At 34.2% G+C, this 18,012-nt stretch overlaps 1 protein-coding gene across 1 annotated transcript in view; it reads left to right on the top strand.

Moving 5' to 3' along the window:
- The window catches only part of LOC141506991 (protein MFI-like), an 86,014-nt gene extending 68,419 nt beyond the window's left edge, over positions 1 to 17,595 (top strand). Inside the window, exons 3-5 of the mRNA XM_074214242.1 lie at positions 3,871 to 3,963; positions 17,161 to 17,214; positions 17,371 to 17,595. Coding sequence (XP_074070343.1) covers positions 3,871 to 3,963; positions 17,161 to 17,214; positions 17,371 to 17,595 — 372 coding nt within the window. The remainder of the gene's footprint in view (positions 1 to 3,870; positions 3,964 to 17,160; positions 17,215 to 17,370) is intronic.
- The last annotated feature ends 417 nt before the right edge of the window (positions 17,596 to 18,012 follow it).

The following is an 18,012-nucleotide window of genomic DNA, read 5'->3' as shown; positions in this document are numbered from 1 at the left end:
CACATAAACACACACACACACACACACACACACACACACACACGTGTGTGTATGTAATATATTGTATGTGTGTACATATATATACATACCCACATACAAACACAATATTCAAATAACACGCATTATACATACACATTCAGTTGTATATCAAAATCTAACTTGGGGTAGTTAGGTGGATTCAGGAGGACCTGGGTTCAAATCCAGCCTCGGACACTTAACAATTACCTAGCTGTATGACCCTGGGCAAGTCACTTAACCCCGTTGCCTTGCCAAAAAAAAAAAACAAGCAAAAAGCTATTTTATCCAATAGGAAAATAGGATGAGGGGATAAAAGAGTGGGGGATAATTAAAGGAAAAGTAGATTGGGGGCAGTGTTCAGAAACAAAATAAACTTTTGAAGAGGGACAGGATAAAAAAGAATAAAAGAATGGGAAAGAAGGAAATGTTCAGTAATCATAACTGTGATTGTAAATGGAATGAGATTATCCATAAAACAGAAGCAGATAGAAGAATGGATTAGAAAAATAGGTTGTTTATAAGAAACAAACTTGAAACAGAAAGACATATACAGAATTTAAATAAAGGACTAGAGCAGAATCTAATATGCTTCAACTGAAGTAAGATAGGAATAGTAATCATGATCTCAAAGCAAAAGCAAAAATGGAACTAATTAAAAGATCTAAACAGGGAAATTATTTTGCTAAAAGGTGCCTTAATATTGAAGTAATAAACAAAAATTTTTACAGTAAGTTTCTCTAATAAAGGCCTCATTTCATAAAAATATAGAGAAATGAGCCACTCTTCAGTTGATATGTGGTCAAAAGATATGAACAAGCTGTTCAGAAAAAAGTCAAAGCAATCCATAGTCATTAAAAAAACTAAATCATTATTAAAGAAATGCAAATTAAAACAACTCTTGAGGTACCACCTCACACCTATAAGAAATGACAAATGCTGGAGGGGATGGGGAAAATAGGTACACTAATGTACTAATGTTAGTATAGTTGTGAACTAGTTCAATCATTCTAGGGAACAATTTGGAACTATGCTCAAAGATCTTTAAAACTATGCATGCCCTTTGACCCTGCCAATAAGTCTGCCTGTATTCCAAAAAAAAGATAAAAAAAAAACACCTTTCTGTGCAAAACTGTTAAAGCAACTCTTTTTGAGGTAGCAAAGAAATGGAAATTGAGGGAGTGCTCATCATCTGAGGAATGGCTGGACAAGTTGTGATATATAATTGTGATGAAGTACTGTTGTGCTACAGAATAGTTTCAAAAAACATGGCAAAACCTATATGAACTAATGCAAAGTGAAGTAAGTAGAAACAGAAGATCATTGTTCACAGAAATAGCAATGTTTTAATGATGATCAGCTTGGTGACTGATCAATACAGAGATCTAAGATGATTCCTAAGGTCCCATGTTGAAAAATATGTTCCAGAGAGAAATTAGGAACCTGAATACAAACTGAAATACAATTTTCTCACTTTTTTTCTCACTCTTACTTTTTTTTTGCAAATGGCTAATGATTTCACACATATATTTGATATTGTATTGCTTGTCTTCAGTGAGTGGGAAAAGATTGGAAAGGAGGGAGAAGATTTAGAGATTAAAATTTTAAAAGAAAAGTATTTTAGAAACAAATAATTTTAAAATAATAAAAAAAGAAAATTTTACCAATATCCCTAATGAACATATATACAAAAATATTGAATAAAATATTAATGAAAACAATATATATAGTTAAAAGATTATACATTATTATTTATACCAGAAATGCAGTTAGCTCAATATTAGAAAAAACAATAAGTATAATAGACTATATTTAAAAAATAAAGCCACGTGATTATATCAGAAAATGCAGAAATCCTACTATATTGACACAATATAATACCCATTTTTTGCTACAACTATTAAAAAACACAGGGATTGGGGCAGCTAGGTGGCACAGCAGATAGAGAACTGACCCAGGAGTCAGAAGGATCTAAGTTCAAATCTGGCCTCAGATACTTAATAATTACCTAGCCGTGTGACCTTGGGCAAGTCACTTAACCCCATTGCCTTGCAAAAAAACAAAACAAAAAAGCATTAGGGATAATTGACTATTCTTTAATATTGTAAAACTCAGAATTAGCATTACTATTTTTTTTAGGTTTTTTTTGCAAGGCAAATGGCGTTAAGTGGCTTGCCCAAGGCCACACGGCTAGGTAATTATTAAGTGTCTGACACAGGATTTGAACCCAGGTACTCCTGACTCCAGGGTAGGTGCTTTATCCACTGAGCCACCTAGCCACCCTTAGCATTACTATTAATGGAGAAAATGATAGGAACCTTTCTTTCTAATAAAATAAGAGGTAAGGCAAGGATGATCACTGTCACCACTGTTATTTGAGAGAGTTCTAGAAATTCTAATTATAGCTATAAGACATGAAAAAGAAATTGAGAGAACAAAGGCATCACTTTTTGATGACATTACTTAGAGAATACTACTGTCAACTAAAAATTAATTGAAACAATAACTTCAGTTAATTAGTAAATTATAACCCCTAAATCATAAGTTTTTCTGTATATATTGCCAACAAAACCCAGCAAGAGAGGTAGAAAACTAGAGAACATAAATATTTCAGAGTCCAGTCTCCAGGCACACCAAATAAATATATAAGTAAAATTACAAATAATACAAAAGACATAAAAACAACCCTAAAAACATTGGATAAATTTTAGGCAGCTAGGCAGCATAGTAGATAGACCTGGGTAGACTAGACCTGGAAATAGGGAACTCTGAGTTCAGATGTGACCTCTGGCCTTTACTAGCTGTGTGACCCTGGACAAATCACTTAACAATCTCTGCCTCAGTTTCTTCATTGGTATTATACATCTCCCAGCATTGTTATAAGGATCAAATGAGATAATACTTATCTTCTCTATGTAAGAATATAATTATAATAAATAATTCAATTATTTCCACTTGAATAGAGATCAAGATAAGAACATGAAGGTATTGACCTGAAAATCCAAGCCACCTCCACCTAGACAAAACCCCTACTGAGAGAGGGATAACCAAACTGATTTCTCTCCAGAAGCTGAGGAAATTAAAGTGCTCCAATTTCCCTATGAATCTACCTTCAGATGGCAAGCATCAAATTTAGAGTTTCTCAGTATTTTAGGTCTGCTTGTAACTCCTAATTTCACTTCTGTATTTGAAAATATCCTACCCTTGTCATGAGTATTTTTTTTTGTAACTGATGCTTGTATGAATATTGTTTGCTTGGAAAGTATAGAGGATGTAAGTGAATAACTGGAAATACAATTTAAGTTAAAAATAAAACAAGCTACTCTTTCTAAAATAGTTGGGTTTCATCTGGGTTTGGGAAAGTCCAAACTGGAATCATGAGAGAATTTTATATTTTTTATTTTTACTCATCACTTGTAAAAATGTATATGCTTCACCCCTAGGCTAAAGGAATCATTGTTGAATGAATTCAACTATGGCTTGGAATATCAGATCTCAGAGTAGCACCAGCATCGGAGGCAAGAACAGGGCCAGGGGAAGATTTTAGAGATGGTCACATCTCCTCTTGTACCCCTTAGTATGGTCTGTCCAGAAAAGGGAGTCCCTTAATTTGCTTCTCTCAGTACCATATATCTTTAAACCTTGTCAAATACTGACATCTTCTGTTTGTACTATGACTCAACTGAGCAAAATTCAATTAAAAAAATGTTTATTGTTTAAATCAAAACAAAACATGGGTTGGAAGTTTAATTAAATCCAACAAATCTGATGATTTATCCTTAGCCCAAGCCAGTGACTATTCAGAAGTAGTAAATATCTGTTTAATTGTTATCCCTAATATGTTTGAACTTCTAGGATATTGCTGTATTTCACCACTTCAGAAGTCTAATCCTTCTAAGGAGGCAAGGGGATCCCCAACAACTATTAAAATATATTGATCCTAAAGAGGTAAAGATATTCTATATATATGAAATATTTTAAAGATGAATGTAATTTATTCTAGTTAGTTATTTAGTGTTCATAGTTTCTATTTGGAGACCCAGGAAATCTCTTAACTTAAAAAGTCTCCCAAATCATCCAGGACCGTCTCCTATCATCTGGATCTGGATCTGGATCTGGCCACTGGACACAGATAGTTCCAAAGGAGAGAGTGAGGCTGGTGACTGCAAAGCATTCCCTTACTTAAATCCAATTTGGTTGCAAGTCATATATATCATCAGCTTCCTTTTGTCATAATCCTCTTCAAAAATGAAGGACAAAGGGGCAGCTAAGTGGCGTAGTGGATAAAGCACTGGCCTTGGAGTCAGGAGTACCTGGGTTCAAATCCAATCTCAGACACTTAATAATTACCTAGCTGTGTGGCCTTGGGCAAGCCACTTAATCCCATTTGCCTTGCAAAAACATATAAAACACATACACACATACACACACAAAGAATGAAGGACAAATAAGAATAATATTTTCTGTTTAGTATTTTTATTAATAACTTGCTTAATAAGTTTGTAAGTAACATGAAAATGAGAGAGCAGTTATTTTTTTAAGATCAAGATCCAAAAATACTTGACTAGAATGATGGCCCAAATTGAGTAAGACAAAATTTGATAGGGATAAATATTTAGGTCTATTCTGTCCGGTTATTTCATGTCCAACTCTTCATGACCCAATTTTGGGTTTTCTTGGGCAAAGATCTTGCAATGGTTTGCCATTTCCTTCTCCAGCTCATTTTACAAATGAGGGAAACAGGCTTAAATGACTTGCCCAGAGTCACAAAGCTAGTAAGTGGCTGAAGTCGAGTTTGAACTCAGGTCTTCCTGATTTCAGGTCTGACACTGTTTCCACTGCACATCTAGATGTTCTGTGTAGTTCTGCATTTTAATTTTTTAAAAAAAGCTTTTATACACATAGGATTGTGACAATATAACTAAACCATATTTATTTTGAAAAAATCTGAGTCATCAATGTGTGACATCACAACACAAAGCTAATGTCCTATATTGCCTTGAAAAGTATAGTATTGGGGGCAGCTAAATGCCCTGAAGTCAGGAGGATCTGAGTTTAAATCTGGTCTCAGACACAACAACCCCATTGTTCCACAAAAACAAAAAGACCCCCCCCCCAAAAAAAATAATTAAAAAAGAAAAGTATAATGTACAGAATGAGAAAGGTAAATAGTTGTGCTTCACTCTGCCTAAGTCAGATTGCATCTAGAATATTGTGTTCAGTTCATATTTTAGAAATGCCAACTTGAAAGAACATAGAGAGGAGTTAACGAAGTTAGTAAGATTTGGGAGCAGCTGTGATAGTACACTGAATAGAGCACCAGCCCTGGAGTCAGGAGGACCTGAGTTCAAATGTGACCTTAGACACTTAATAATTGCCTAGCTTTTGGACCTTGGGCAAGTCACTCTTAGCCCCATTGCCTTAAATAACTAAAAATTTAAAAAAAGAAAAGAAATTAGTGAGTTTCAAAATCATTTGAAAGATTGACCTGGAGTTATTTGACTTGATTCCCCAAAAGAGAAGAAGAGAATTAGGTTTGATGTAAGGAGAACATTTATCTTAACTATGTAAGAAATGGGGTACCTAAGTTGATGGCAGATCCCTGGAGCTCTTCAAGCAGAGAGTGAATGATCCTTGTTCAGGGATGATTGGACTGCTGAGGACCTTTCAAATTTCAAGATTCTGGGTGATAAGTTTGTGATTAGGTAGGTGATAGTGCCTTAGGGGCAGCTTTACAAAGTGGTGGATAGTAGAGCACTGGCCCTGGGAGTCAGGGGAATGGGAGATTGAATCCAGCCTCAGATACTTGCCATGTACTAGCTGTGTGACCCTAGGCAAGTCACTTAACCCTGATACCTCGCAATTAGAACCATCTCCAATCATCCTGGTTCATATCTGAAACCCAGATGGCCCTAGAGAATAAAGTGAGGCTGGTAACTTTTTTTTTGTTTTTTGGGGGTTTTTTTGCAAGGCAATGAAGTTAAGTGACTTGCCCAAGGTCACACTGCTAGGTAATAAGTGTCTGAAACCAGATTTGAACTCAGGTTCTCCTGACTCCAAGACTGGTACTCTATCCACTACAACATAAAACCACTCTGAGGCTGGTCACTTAACACAGCATCCCCCCCCCCCCACTCATATCCAATTCACATACTCGTCAAGGCATCATTTCCTTGGCATTTTCCATGGCGTCATGATCTTCTTTGAGAATGAAGGACAAACTTTATGCCAATGAGTATGAATTACAAGTTTTGCTTTGTACTTCTAATAACAACCATGGTCAAAATCAATAAAATTCCACATGTAAAGTTCTATATATTCTCTAATTCTCAGTTTAGGATATATAAAACTATGAATTTATAAGGACAGCTGTGTGGCACTGTGAGCCACGAGGATTATTTCTTAATTGAATATCCTTGGGAAAGTAATTTATTTCTCAACTTTTCAAATTTTACGGTTTGAAAATGTAAATTTATTTATGCACATTCATTTTCTAACCTTTTATAATGCAGGTTGTTAATCATAATTTCCCTCAGGCTAAAAATGAAACAACAAAGGTAGTTTTATAAAGGAAGTTTAATTTTCTAGGATCTTACCAAAACCCATGGGTGGAAGGCATCCTTACAAAAGCCAACACAACTAACCGAATAATCAACATTTGTAGTATTTTGAAAAAGGATCATAAAATTTTGGCAGTCAACCAGTCAGGTTACATACTTGTTCATAAAGGTGTCATTGATTACTTTATTATTCTCCAACCCATCCATGAAGTCTGTCCCATGTCAGAACTGACAAAGATTCAAATTAGCCCAGGATTATCATCTCCTGTATGTTTTATGTATTATTAAATATAATATAGACATATAAAACATTGGAGTTTCTTCCTTTCCAAAATGTCATAAGTACAAGAATTTATTCAAGTTCTCATTTAGGTAACAAGAGCAGATTCCTGCCTTCTCAGGATGGTCTTTAACTGATTGTTCACACAGCTTCTTCATAAAACTTGCAGATGCAATTAGAGGGGCATTAGGCTGTTTCACACAGAAAGAGCCTCCCTTTGGATTTATAACTAGAGACAGAGATCTTGAGAGGGGCAGAAAGTGAATGTTCCAAACTTACAGACTTCAATTAGAGGCTGATAGAACAGCTTTTGATCAGGAATATAGATCAGAAATATTTTAATTCTAATTTAAAGAATATCAGAATTGACAATCTCCCATTTTATCTAATTTGACGTCATTCATAGATCAATAATATAGAAACTTAGGATAATAAGATAATTGGGAAATCATATCAGTGGAATTTTAGATTTTTCTGAGAACCATGGGCAGGTAATACAATTACAAATAATATTAATAAATAATAATACAAATAATATTAATAAATATATTATATATCCTATCATTTATAATAAATAATAAATAAAAATTACAGAGATTTAAAAGGGAGCAATCTTAATTATATATATATATATATATATATATATATATATATATGGATAGACATGATAAAAACACAGTAGCAAGGGAAGATCAAGTCCATTTTTTTCTTTTGTAACACTTGATGTAGATCTATAGTTTTCAGAGATTTCTTCAATGCAAGTTGTTTGTAGAGATTTCCTTTTTTTCCCTGTTGCAACTTCTTACATTCCTTAGATCTTGATGATTTTCAATTTGAACTGGTATTAACAGAAAATTCAGTTACATACAGAGACCATTATTTTTGTATTTCCCCTATTTGGAGAATACCTTTGCATTTAACAAGTAAACTTTCATAAGTTTATGCCAAACTATACATTAATCTAGATGACTATTTTAAATTTAGATGAATGTAGGCCAAATTTCTATACCTGATTTTAATATTGATTGTCTGACATGATTATAGCAATTTACCATAAAAAATCAGAGATATACAAGAAAGGACAATGGGTCCTTATGTATTTTAGATGTCTGTATCATCAGGTGGAGGTCAGGTTGGGTAGCCAAATCTCAAGCCAAGATTCTTATTCTTACAGATGAGAGACATCTTTTCTGAAAATACCACATGCCTGGGAATTGAAGTAGGAAGAAGCCCAATCTCAGATCAGCCAGAAAAACTGTTTCTTCCATTTCTCTTACCCCAAACATTTTCACCTGTAAATTTCAACAGAACCCCTCCCAGGTTTTTTTTTCTCCTGGCTTCTATAGACTATAGCTTACCAGTCTTTTCCTTTTGATACCTGGATTTCAGACTTAAATCAGGAAGCCAAATTCAGTCCCATGACATTTTTTAAAGCAATTTTCTATAATCAGACAGAGATTCATCAATTTTATAAATTAAAGGATCAGAAATCATGTAATTTTTTTATTATGATCACATAGTGGTAACATTCATAATTCATTAATCACTTCCATTAATATGCTTCAATACATGCATATACAAAAGCACACAAATGTTCTGAATTAACAATGTAACAATCAATATATTGCTGGAAAATTGGAGAAACAAAATGAAATGAGAGAAAAATTTTCTTTGCTCTTTTTTTTAAAGTATAATAACCCCAACTGTTAAGTATATATAGCTGAGAACTGTTATGGATTGTTTTGTGTGGGAATTATTATGTAAATTATAATTATATATTAATTATAGTATATATTATATTAATTATCTAAATTATAATTTTGTAAATTATTATCACCTGGTGCCTTTGAGCATCATAACTTTGTTTTACTAAGTATTGTGGGAGTAGATTAGGGTCTGGGAAGGATATTTAAGCACTTGTATTCTGGTGAATAAACAGATACCTTGGAGAAACTTGTCTTCTGCCTCTCCAGTGTTTGCCTGGGGAAGACTGAGGGAGTCCAGAAGGTGACTCAACAGAGAATATTATTCTTAATATATTTAATTATTACAGAATATCTACTACCATATTTTTTTATTTTTTTATTTTATCTTATTTAAGGCAGTTGGGGTTAAGTGACTTGCCCAAGGTCACACAACTAGGTAATTATTAAGTGTCTGAGGTCGGATTTGAACTCAGGTCCTCCTGATTCCAGGGCTAGTGCTCTCTCCACTGCGCCACCTAGTCACCCTACTACCATATTTTAAATGTAAAAAAAAAACCCTAATGTTACAAAATTATACTATCAATTGTACTAAATCTTATGTCACTATCACTTCATCACTCCCCCTTTAGTCAAAGGGGCACATCATGCCACCTGCAGATTAAAAGAGAGGATCTCTTCACTTTTACAGTTCCTCAGAGGATATGAGTAGAAATTCTTTTAGACATTCCTTATGTGACCATGGGGCATTTATCTCTTCCATCCTAGGTGATATGACTACAGATGTCATTATCTTATTCGCCAAAGTAGTAGAACATCTAGTAATTTAATACGTATATTCACTTCTGGCCAAATATATAAATCTCCAAAAGAAAATGAGATTTCTCAGGAATTTAATTTCATACATGATAATTTCAAAACATAGCAAGAACTTTTCTACTTGCAAACTTTAAATGCTCTTAATTATAATTCAACAACAAATTGTTTCACAGATAGTAAACTTAAAAAATATAGAAAATTTTCTATGACAGACATAAGCAGATATTATCATTATTTTCAATAAATTAGCTTACATATTTGAAAATTTAGTAGATCTTATACAAAATACATTTAAAAACCTTTTACAAAGGTCTTTTTCTGAATCCTCTTTTTTTAAACATTAATAAACATTTCTGATGTTAAAAAGGACAGTATATTAATTATGAACTTGTAATGGACATCTCTCTTATTCAAACTTAAAGCAAAAAAAATTTTGAAATTAGAATTTATCCAACCTAAATCGGTGGGGGCAGCTTGGTGGTGTAATGGATAGAGTGCTGGTCCTGGAGTCAGGAGTACCTGGGTTCAAATCTGGTCTCAGATGCTTAATATTTACCTAGCTGTGTGACCTTGGGTAAGCCACTTAACCCCATTTGCCTTGCAAAAAACCTAAAAAAAAAAACCCAACAAACCCTAAATTGGTACAAAATTTTATTTTTAGGTATTATAAATTAATCCCACAAATTCTTCATAGGCAATAAATCTCATACCATAGGACTTCTAAAGATCACCTTCCTTGAACTTGAGGGTGTGCACAGAAAGAAGGGTCTGTTGGTTAAGACACAGAGAAATATACCTAACTAAATTACTCTTATAAACAACCTTAATGAAATTCCTTTCAAACACTGACTTTAATAAATTAAAAAAATTTAAAAAATAAAATTTTAAAAAAATTAAATTGTTCATTGGCAATTTAATTAAAATTACTAAAATCAGGTGGCTAAAATTTGTTAAATGCCCATCAGACTTCTTTACAGAAAAATTTTTGATAAAGGTTTATGGCTTAATAATTCTAAAAATCCCTTTTCTTTATGATTTTCTTTGTCCTTACCAATCTTAGGAAATTCATGAGTCAAATGTCAAAAACTATGATTACAGAAAGCAACAATAATACATAAGAAATTTAGTTTTTTCTTCATTCTGTTCAAACATTCTATTTGTTAATAGAACAATTTTTAAACTCACAATTATTGAACAATATTTCTTAATATTAACAAAATTTCTTAAATTTTAAACATCACAATATCATGATTCAAATCATGTATTTTCCAACTTTAAAAAAAATTTCTTGGGCGGCTAGGTGGTGTGGTGGATAGCACACCAGCCCTGGTGTCAGGAGTACCTGAGTTCAAATCTGACCTCAGATACTTAATAATTAGCTAGCTGTGTGGCCTTGGGCAAGCTTAACCCCATTTGCCTTGCAAAAAGCTAAAAATAAATTCTCAAGTTAAACAATGTATAAACTTAATAATGTACCAAAAATCAACCGATGTATGGTTATCTCATTAAGAAGATGATCATATTGGCCAATATGACCAGAAAGGATAATGATCATTGTTGGAAGAGTTGTGGGAAATCTGGGACACTATTACACTGTTGGTGGAGCTGTGAACTCATCCAACCCTTCTGGAGAGCTATTTGGAACTATGCCCAAAGGGCAACGAAAATGTGCATGCCCTTTGACCCAGCAATACCACTACTGGGTCTATACCCTGAAGAGATGAGGAAAAAAGGGTAAAAACATTACTTGTACAAAAATATTTATAGCAGCCATGTTTGTGGTGGCAAAGAATTGGAAATTAAGTAAATGTCCTTCAATTGGGAATGGCTTAGCAAACTGTGGTATATGTATGTCATGGAACACTATTGTTCTATTAGAAACCAGGAGGGATGGGAATTCAGGGAAGCCTGGAGGGATTTGCATGAACTGATGCTGAGTGAGATGAGCAGAACCAGAAAAACACTGTATACCCTAACAGCAATATGGGAGTGATAATCAACCTTGAAAGACTCACTCATTCCATCAGTGCAACAATCGGGAACAATTTTGGGCTGTCTGCAAAGGAGAGTGTCATCTGTATCCAGATAAGGAGCTGTGAAGTTTGAACAAAATTCAAGGACTATCCCATTCAATTTAGAAAAACTCATATCTTATTGTCTGATCTTGTTACCTCTTAGCCTTCTTGTCTCTTCTCTAAGGATATGATTTCTCTCTCATCACACCCAATTTGGATCAAAGTACAACATGGAAACAAAGTAAAGACTGACAGACTGCTTTCTGGGGGGGGAAGGGAAGTAAGATTGGGAGGAAAATTGTAAAACTCTAATATCTTTAATAAAAATTAATGTAAAAAAAATTATCATAAAGCTTTAATACATTTCTTAACTTATATAATCCTATTACCTTTTCCTTTAGAATTAAATTTTGGATTAAGTCAATCCAAAAGCTGGATGTCTAAGTCCTTAACACAGACATATAAGTCACAGATATTCTTCTCTTCTATTATTATTTTTTTTAAAAACAAAACAAAACTTTTCTTTCTACAATTTCTAACTGAGAAACATCATTAGAATAAGATTTTCAGCTTCCATTCTTTATTCTGAAATCAACACTCAGTTATTTTATGAGAACTAACCAAACCATCACTGTTTGGAGATCAAAGATTATACACTGGCATCCTGTTTTGTGAGACTTTAAGGACTCTAATCTAGTCCTCCAAAATCCCCCCCAAAAGGTCCAATGACCTCTTCTTAGATTTCCCAGCCAGAGGAAACTAAAGAGCTGCTGGTGGAGCAACACAGAGAGACCATTTAATCTAAATTATTCTTATAGTTTTTTTAATGTAGTAATTAAGACCAATCAAAAATTAATTTTAGGGACAATATCAATTTCTTCTAGGTACCTTATATGTATAATTTGCCAAATCAGTAAATAAAACCCTACTAGGCAATCAGACCAGAAAAGAAACAATAGAAAATAATACAATCCCCTTCTCCCTCAAAAACAACATGATTTTCAGGAAAATCTGTCCTTTGGGTGTCAAATCATAAGTTTTTATAAAAGAAGAAGATCCAATTTTGAAAAGGGAGAATGGAGAGAAGACTGGCCAATCAAAACAGAGACACATCAGCAAACCTGACCATGCAGAGACAGCTGAGAGCTTCCCTCTGCCTGTAATTTAACACAGAACAGATATAAAAACACACAGTGAACCAGACCGGCCCTCCTGAACTCTGGAAAACCCCACCTTGCTCTCACACTAGAGGGTCCTCTAAACACAACACAAAGACAAGAGAGTGCCAGGCCTCAGCACCCTCCCCAGCAAACAAAAAAAAAAACAAAACACCATAAATGACAAATCTCCAACAGAGGTAAAAATCCAGAGAAACATTCCATTTCCAAACAATTGAGTTGAGCCTTATTACATTCCAAAGCAGAATTTTTTTTTTTAAATAAGTCTATCCACACAAGATTACTGACCTTCCCATTTGAAAGCAGAAATATATTTACTGCTGGAAGGAACAGGTATGGAAAAATAGCCATTGCATAGGTCAGCCACAGTGAATGCTGCAGTAGAGCCAAGATTGGACACCACGGGAGAGGGAGGCAGGACAGTAGCTGAAACTAGTTCTGTCCAAGAGGTGTAGAAAGAGGAATTTGAGAAACATGGAAGGACTGTGGGGAAGGACTTCTTAATTTCTGGTTTTTACTAATTTCTAGAAGAGACCTACACTGTTTTATCTATTGTCCTGGCTTTTTTTGCAATTATGACAAACCCTTGGCTGCCTGATCCTCAAACTGCCTCCTAGGGACTTGAGCTGCAGTCAGCACCTTGTTTTGTTTTCCCCTTAATTTCCTCTTTGCTTGGAGATCTTTTTCCTTTTGCTCTATTAAATTTTGACTCAATTTCTGAGCTAATTCCACAATGTATTGAGGATGTTTATCTTGCCAACTCTGCTTAGTTATCTGAATATTCCTAGATAAAATAGGCTGCAGATTGTTAACAAAATGGAGAAAGTCTGTCCTCCTTTATCATGCTTCTATCCTGAATTTGAAGCAAATGTATCAAAATATTGAAACACTGTTTCATCTTTCTTCCGAACAATAGTTTTAATTTTTGTCCACTGGTCAGGGAAATGCAAGGGGAATTGTGTTATAAAGGGGATCTATCCCCCAATGCCTTAGTTTCTACATAGTGCCTTTTCTGATCTATACATGGTATCCAATCTGTGTTTTGGAGCTCTTCAAATGTAGCTTTGATATTTGCCTTTTTAAACCAGTTCTTTGCTTCCCTTTGCCTACTGGGGCAATAGTTAACTAGCAGATGTCTGGGATCCCAGGGCAATAGGATTGTAGAGTAACTTTAAATTGATCACTAAACCCAATGGGATCTTTATGTGGATCAGGAAAATCTTTATTTGTTTGTTTGTTTGTTTTTTAGGGAAATTTTTTTTTAATGCCTGTAATTCAATCCCTGTCCCAATGGTTTAAATTTATAATGGGGGACATTATAAAGCTTAACATCGGATCCAGTCCATCCACAGGTTGATTGACCTGAGGACATGGTCTGTTTACTACCTTGAAAGGATGGATGGATGGATCCCAACACATTCAGGCTTCAGGCTTTTATCCAGAGCTGGGGAAACAGTATTAGAAGTTTTTGGGAAAGGGAAAAGATTTATGCCCCCCCCCCCCCCCCCCCCCCCCCCCCGCCCTGCTCTCCTGGCTCAGTAGGGGCAGGGACTGAAGCCAAGACTGGAGAATTAGAAACTGGAGCAGACAGGAGGCTTTTTGCATTTGCTGCCTTATCAGGGGAAGGGATGTTTAAAGGAGGAGAAATTTTCCTACGACTTTTGAGCAAGGCTTTCTTAGACTTTCTTTCTAGCAACTTACTGTACCAGTGATAAAAACATTCCCATTCTTTTTTAGAGGTTTGGCTAGCTTTTAAAATTAGCTTTGTCTTAAGATAATTAACTTTAGTTCTGTCAAATGAACCTCACCTAGGCCAATTTAATTGGGGAGTCAACGCTAGTTAATTTTTGCCACTTTTGGCAAAATATGTAATCCCTGGAATTGTAATTTTTTGGTCATATAAAAAAGTAGGAGTTCTCTCTATTGGATCTCTGGTCTTAGATTCAGTTTGTCCCATATTTTCAACAGTCAGTTAACAATAAGTATACACAAAAACCACACACCAAAAAGACACTAAACAAATAACATACAACATACACTATTCACAAGATGCCAGGTAAATATCTCTCTACGTTTTCATCAAACTAAAACTACCAGAGATCTAACCACTGAGCTATCTTACCAACCAAGGTACCTCACTTAGATGCTAGAAATAAAGCCTTAACATCTCCTTCAGCCAGCAGTCAACAAGCCAGGCAACAATTTGCCCATACAAAAACCCTCAGTAACAATCCCAGGGAACTTCACTTCATAAAACAACACAGTTCACAACTAGGGCAAAAATTGAGTTTGAAAAAAAAAAATAATCTCACCTTTAGATGAGCCACTTAGTTCCAGGTTCAAAAAGTGTCCTGGTTTCTTTTTTCTTTCTTAGGGATTTTTTTGATGAATTGTCCAGAGGAAAAGTTTATCCTTTTTCAAATTCAAGCCTAGATCTGATGTCACATGCACCATTTACTGTTGATCATTTTACAGTTGAAATTGTAAATTTATGCATATTCACTTTCTAACATTTTATAATGCAGGTTGTTAATCATAATTTCCCTCAGGCTAAAAATGAAACAAAGTTTTATAAATGAAGTTTAATTCTCTAGGATCTTAGCAAAACTCATGGGTGGAAGGCATCCTTACAAATGACAATACAACTAACTGAATAATCAGCAACATTTATAGCATTTTGACAAAGGATCATAAAATTTTGGCAGTCAACCAATCAGGTTACACATTTGTACATAAGTATCATTGATTATGATTCTCCAACCCATCCATGAGATCTGTCCCATGTCAGAACTGACAAAAGATCCAATTAGCCCAGGACTATTGTCTCTTCTTCTGACACTGTTTTACATGCTATTAGATATGATATAGACATATAAAACATTGGAGTTTCTTCCTTTCCCAAATGTCATAAGTACAAGAATTTATTCAAGTTCTCATTTAGGTAACAAGAGCAGATTCCTGCCTTCTCAGGATGGTCTTTAACTGATTGTTCACACAGCTTCTTCATAAAACTTGCAGATGCAATTAGAGGGGCATTAGGCTGTTTCACACAGAAAGAGCCTCCCTTTGGATTTATAACTAGAGACAGAGATCTTGAGAAGGGCAGACGGTGAACATTCCAAACTTACAGACCTCAATTAGAGGCTGATAGAACAGCTTTTGATCAGGAATATAGATCAGAAATATTTTAATTCTAATTTAAAGAATATCAGAATCGACAATCTCCCATTTTATCTAATTTGACGTCATTCATAGATCAATAATATAGAAACTTAGGATAATAAGATAATTGGGAAATCATATATCAGTGGAATTTTAGATTTTTCTGAGAACCATGGGCAGGTAATTACAAATAATATTAATAAATAACAATACAAATAATATTAATAAATATATATTATATATCCTATCATATATAATAAATAATAAAAAATTACAGAGATTTAAAAGGGAGCAATCTTAATTATATATATATGGATAGACATGATAAAAACACAGTAGCAAGGGAAGATCAAGTCCATTTTTTTTTTAGGTTTTTGCAAGGCAAATGGGGTTAAGCGGCTTGCCCAAGGCCACACAGCTAGGTAATTATTAAGTGTCTGAGGCCTCATTTGAACCCAGGTAACTCCTGACTCCAGGGCATGTGCTTTATCCACTGCCACCTAGCCGCCCCCACATTTTTTTCTTTTGTAACACTTGATGTAGATCTATAGCTTCAGAGATTTCTTCAATGCAAATTGTTTGTAGAGATTTCCTTTTTTTTCCCTGTTGCAACTTCTTACATTCCTTAGATCTTGATGATTTTCAATTTGAACTGGTATTAACAGAAAATTCAGTTACATACAGAGATCATTATTTTTGTATTTCCCCTATTTGGAGAATACCTTTGCATTTAACAAATAAACTTTCATAAATTTATGCCAAACTATACATTAATCTAGCTATTTTAAATTTAGATGAATGTAGGCCAAATTTCTATACCTGATTTTAATATTGATTGTCTGACATGATTATAGCAATTTACCATAAAAAATCAGAGATATACAAGAAAGGACAATGGGTCCTTATGTATTTTAGATGTCTGTATCATCAGGTGGATGTCAGGTTGGGTAGCCAAATCTCAAACTAAAATTCTTATTCTGCCAGATGAGAGACATCTTTTCTGAAAATACCACATGCCTGGGAACTGAATTAGGAAGAAGCCCAATCTCAGATCAGCCAGAAAAACTGTTTCTTCCATTTCTCTGAATTTTCTGTTAATACCAGTTCAAATTGAAAATCATCAAGATCTAAGGAATGTAAGAAGTTGCAACAGGGGAAAAAAGGGAAATCTCTACAAACAACTTGCATGCCCTGGAGTCAGGAGTACCTGGGTTCAAATCTGGACTCAGACACTTAATAATTACCTAGCTGTGTGGCCTTGGGCAAGCCGTTTAACGCCATTGCCTTGCAAAAACCTAATTTAAAGAATATCAGATTTGACAAGGTCGAACAAATATGAACATATTTGATCACATGATTACAGTTAATAATGATTTTGGTGTGTGTTTTAAGCTAATTAGCATTACCAAAGTATTGGTTCTCTTTTAGGCAGAGCTTCTAGATGCTGCTTCTGGAATTAATATTCGGTTCAGATTAGGTGGAGTAAGTATGGAACTATTTTTGTTTAATAGTCTTAAAATTATCCAAAATCTTCCCTAATTGATTGGCATTTGAAATGGATAATTATTTTAAACATAAAACTTTTTTATTGTATGATTACAATTGGATTTTAAATTTATTTATTTTTTTCAATCACAGGAGAAGTTTCCTCCCAATATATATTATAAAATTTTCACTCACAGACCTATTGTAGATATGTGTGCTAACAGTCCTAAAGATTATGTGAATATTGTCCCAAAGCATCCATCACATTTGAAATTTGATAAGAAATATCTAAAAGATGACCGTGATGGCTGGTACAAACGTGTAGAGAACAATGGCTGGAGACCTGTTTCCAAAAGAGTAAGTGAAGTAAAATTGTAATAATTTTTCTTTTATATTTTATATACATGTAATGTCTTTTGGGAAATCTAATTTACAATAAATTTCAAGAACATAGACATGTTACATAATTGCCTGCTACATCTTTTATGGCCATAAAAACCTCTCACAAATACAGTATCTTGTGCCTTTTATTAACTATATGGATTAGTATAGGCAGGTATAGTATTTTACAGATTAGGCATTAAAGATAAGTGAATACATGGAAGAGAATAAAGTATAAGAAGATCAGAAAAATGAGCATTGCTGATTTAAAACAACACTCGTGGCAACTTTGATTTCACTTCAATATATAGTCATATATCTTAGTCTTAAATTTACTAATCTTTGTGTCTACAGGCCAACTTTAAGCTATCCTGTACCCTTCATACTATGCTCTTAGGTATTATCTGGTCAGTG

The sequence above is a fragment of the Macrotis lagotis genome, chromosome 1, assembly GCF_037893015.1.
Source record: "Macrotis lagotis isolate mMagLag1 chromosome 1, bilby.v1.9.chrom.fasta, whole genome shotgun sequence".
Classification (NCBI taxonomy): domain Eukaryota; kingdom Metazoa; phylum Chordata; class Mammalia; order Peramelemorphia; family Peramelidae; genus Macrotis; species Macrotis lagotis.
Note: the sequence above shows the minus strand (reverse complement) of the source record. Positions and strands in the feature narration are given on the sequence as shown.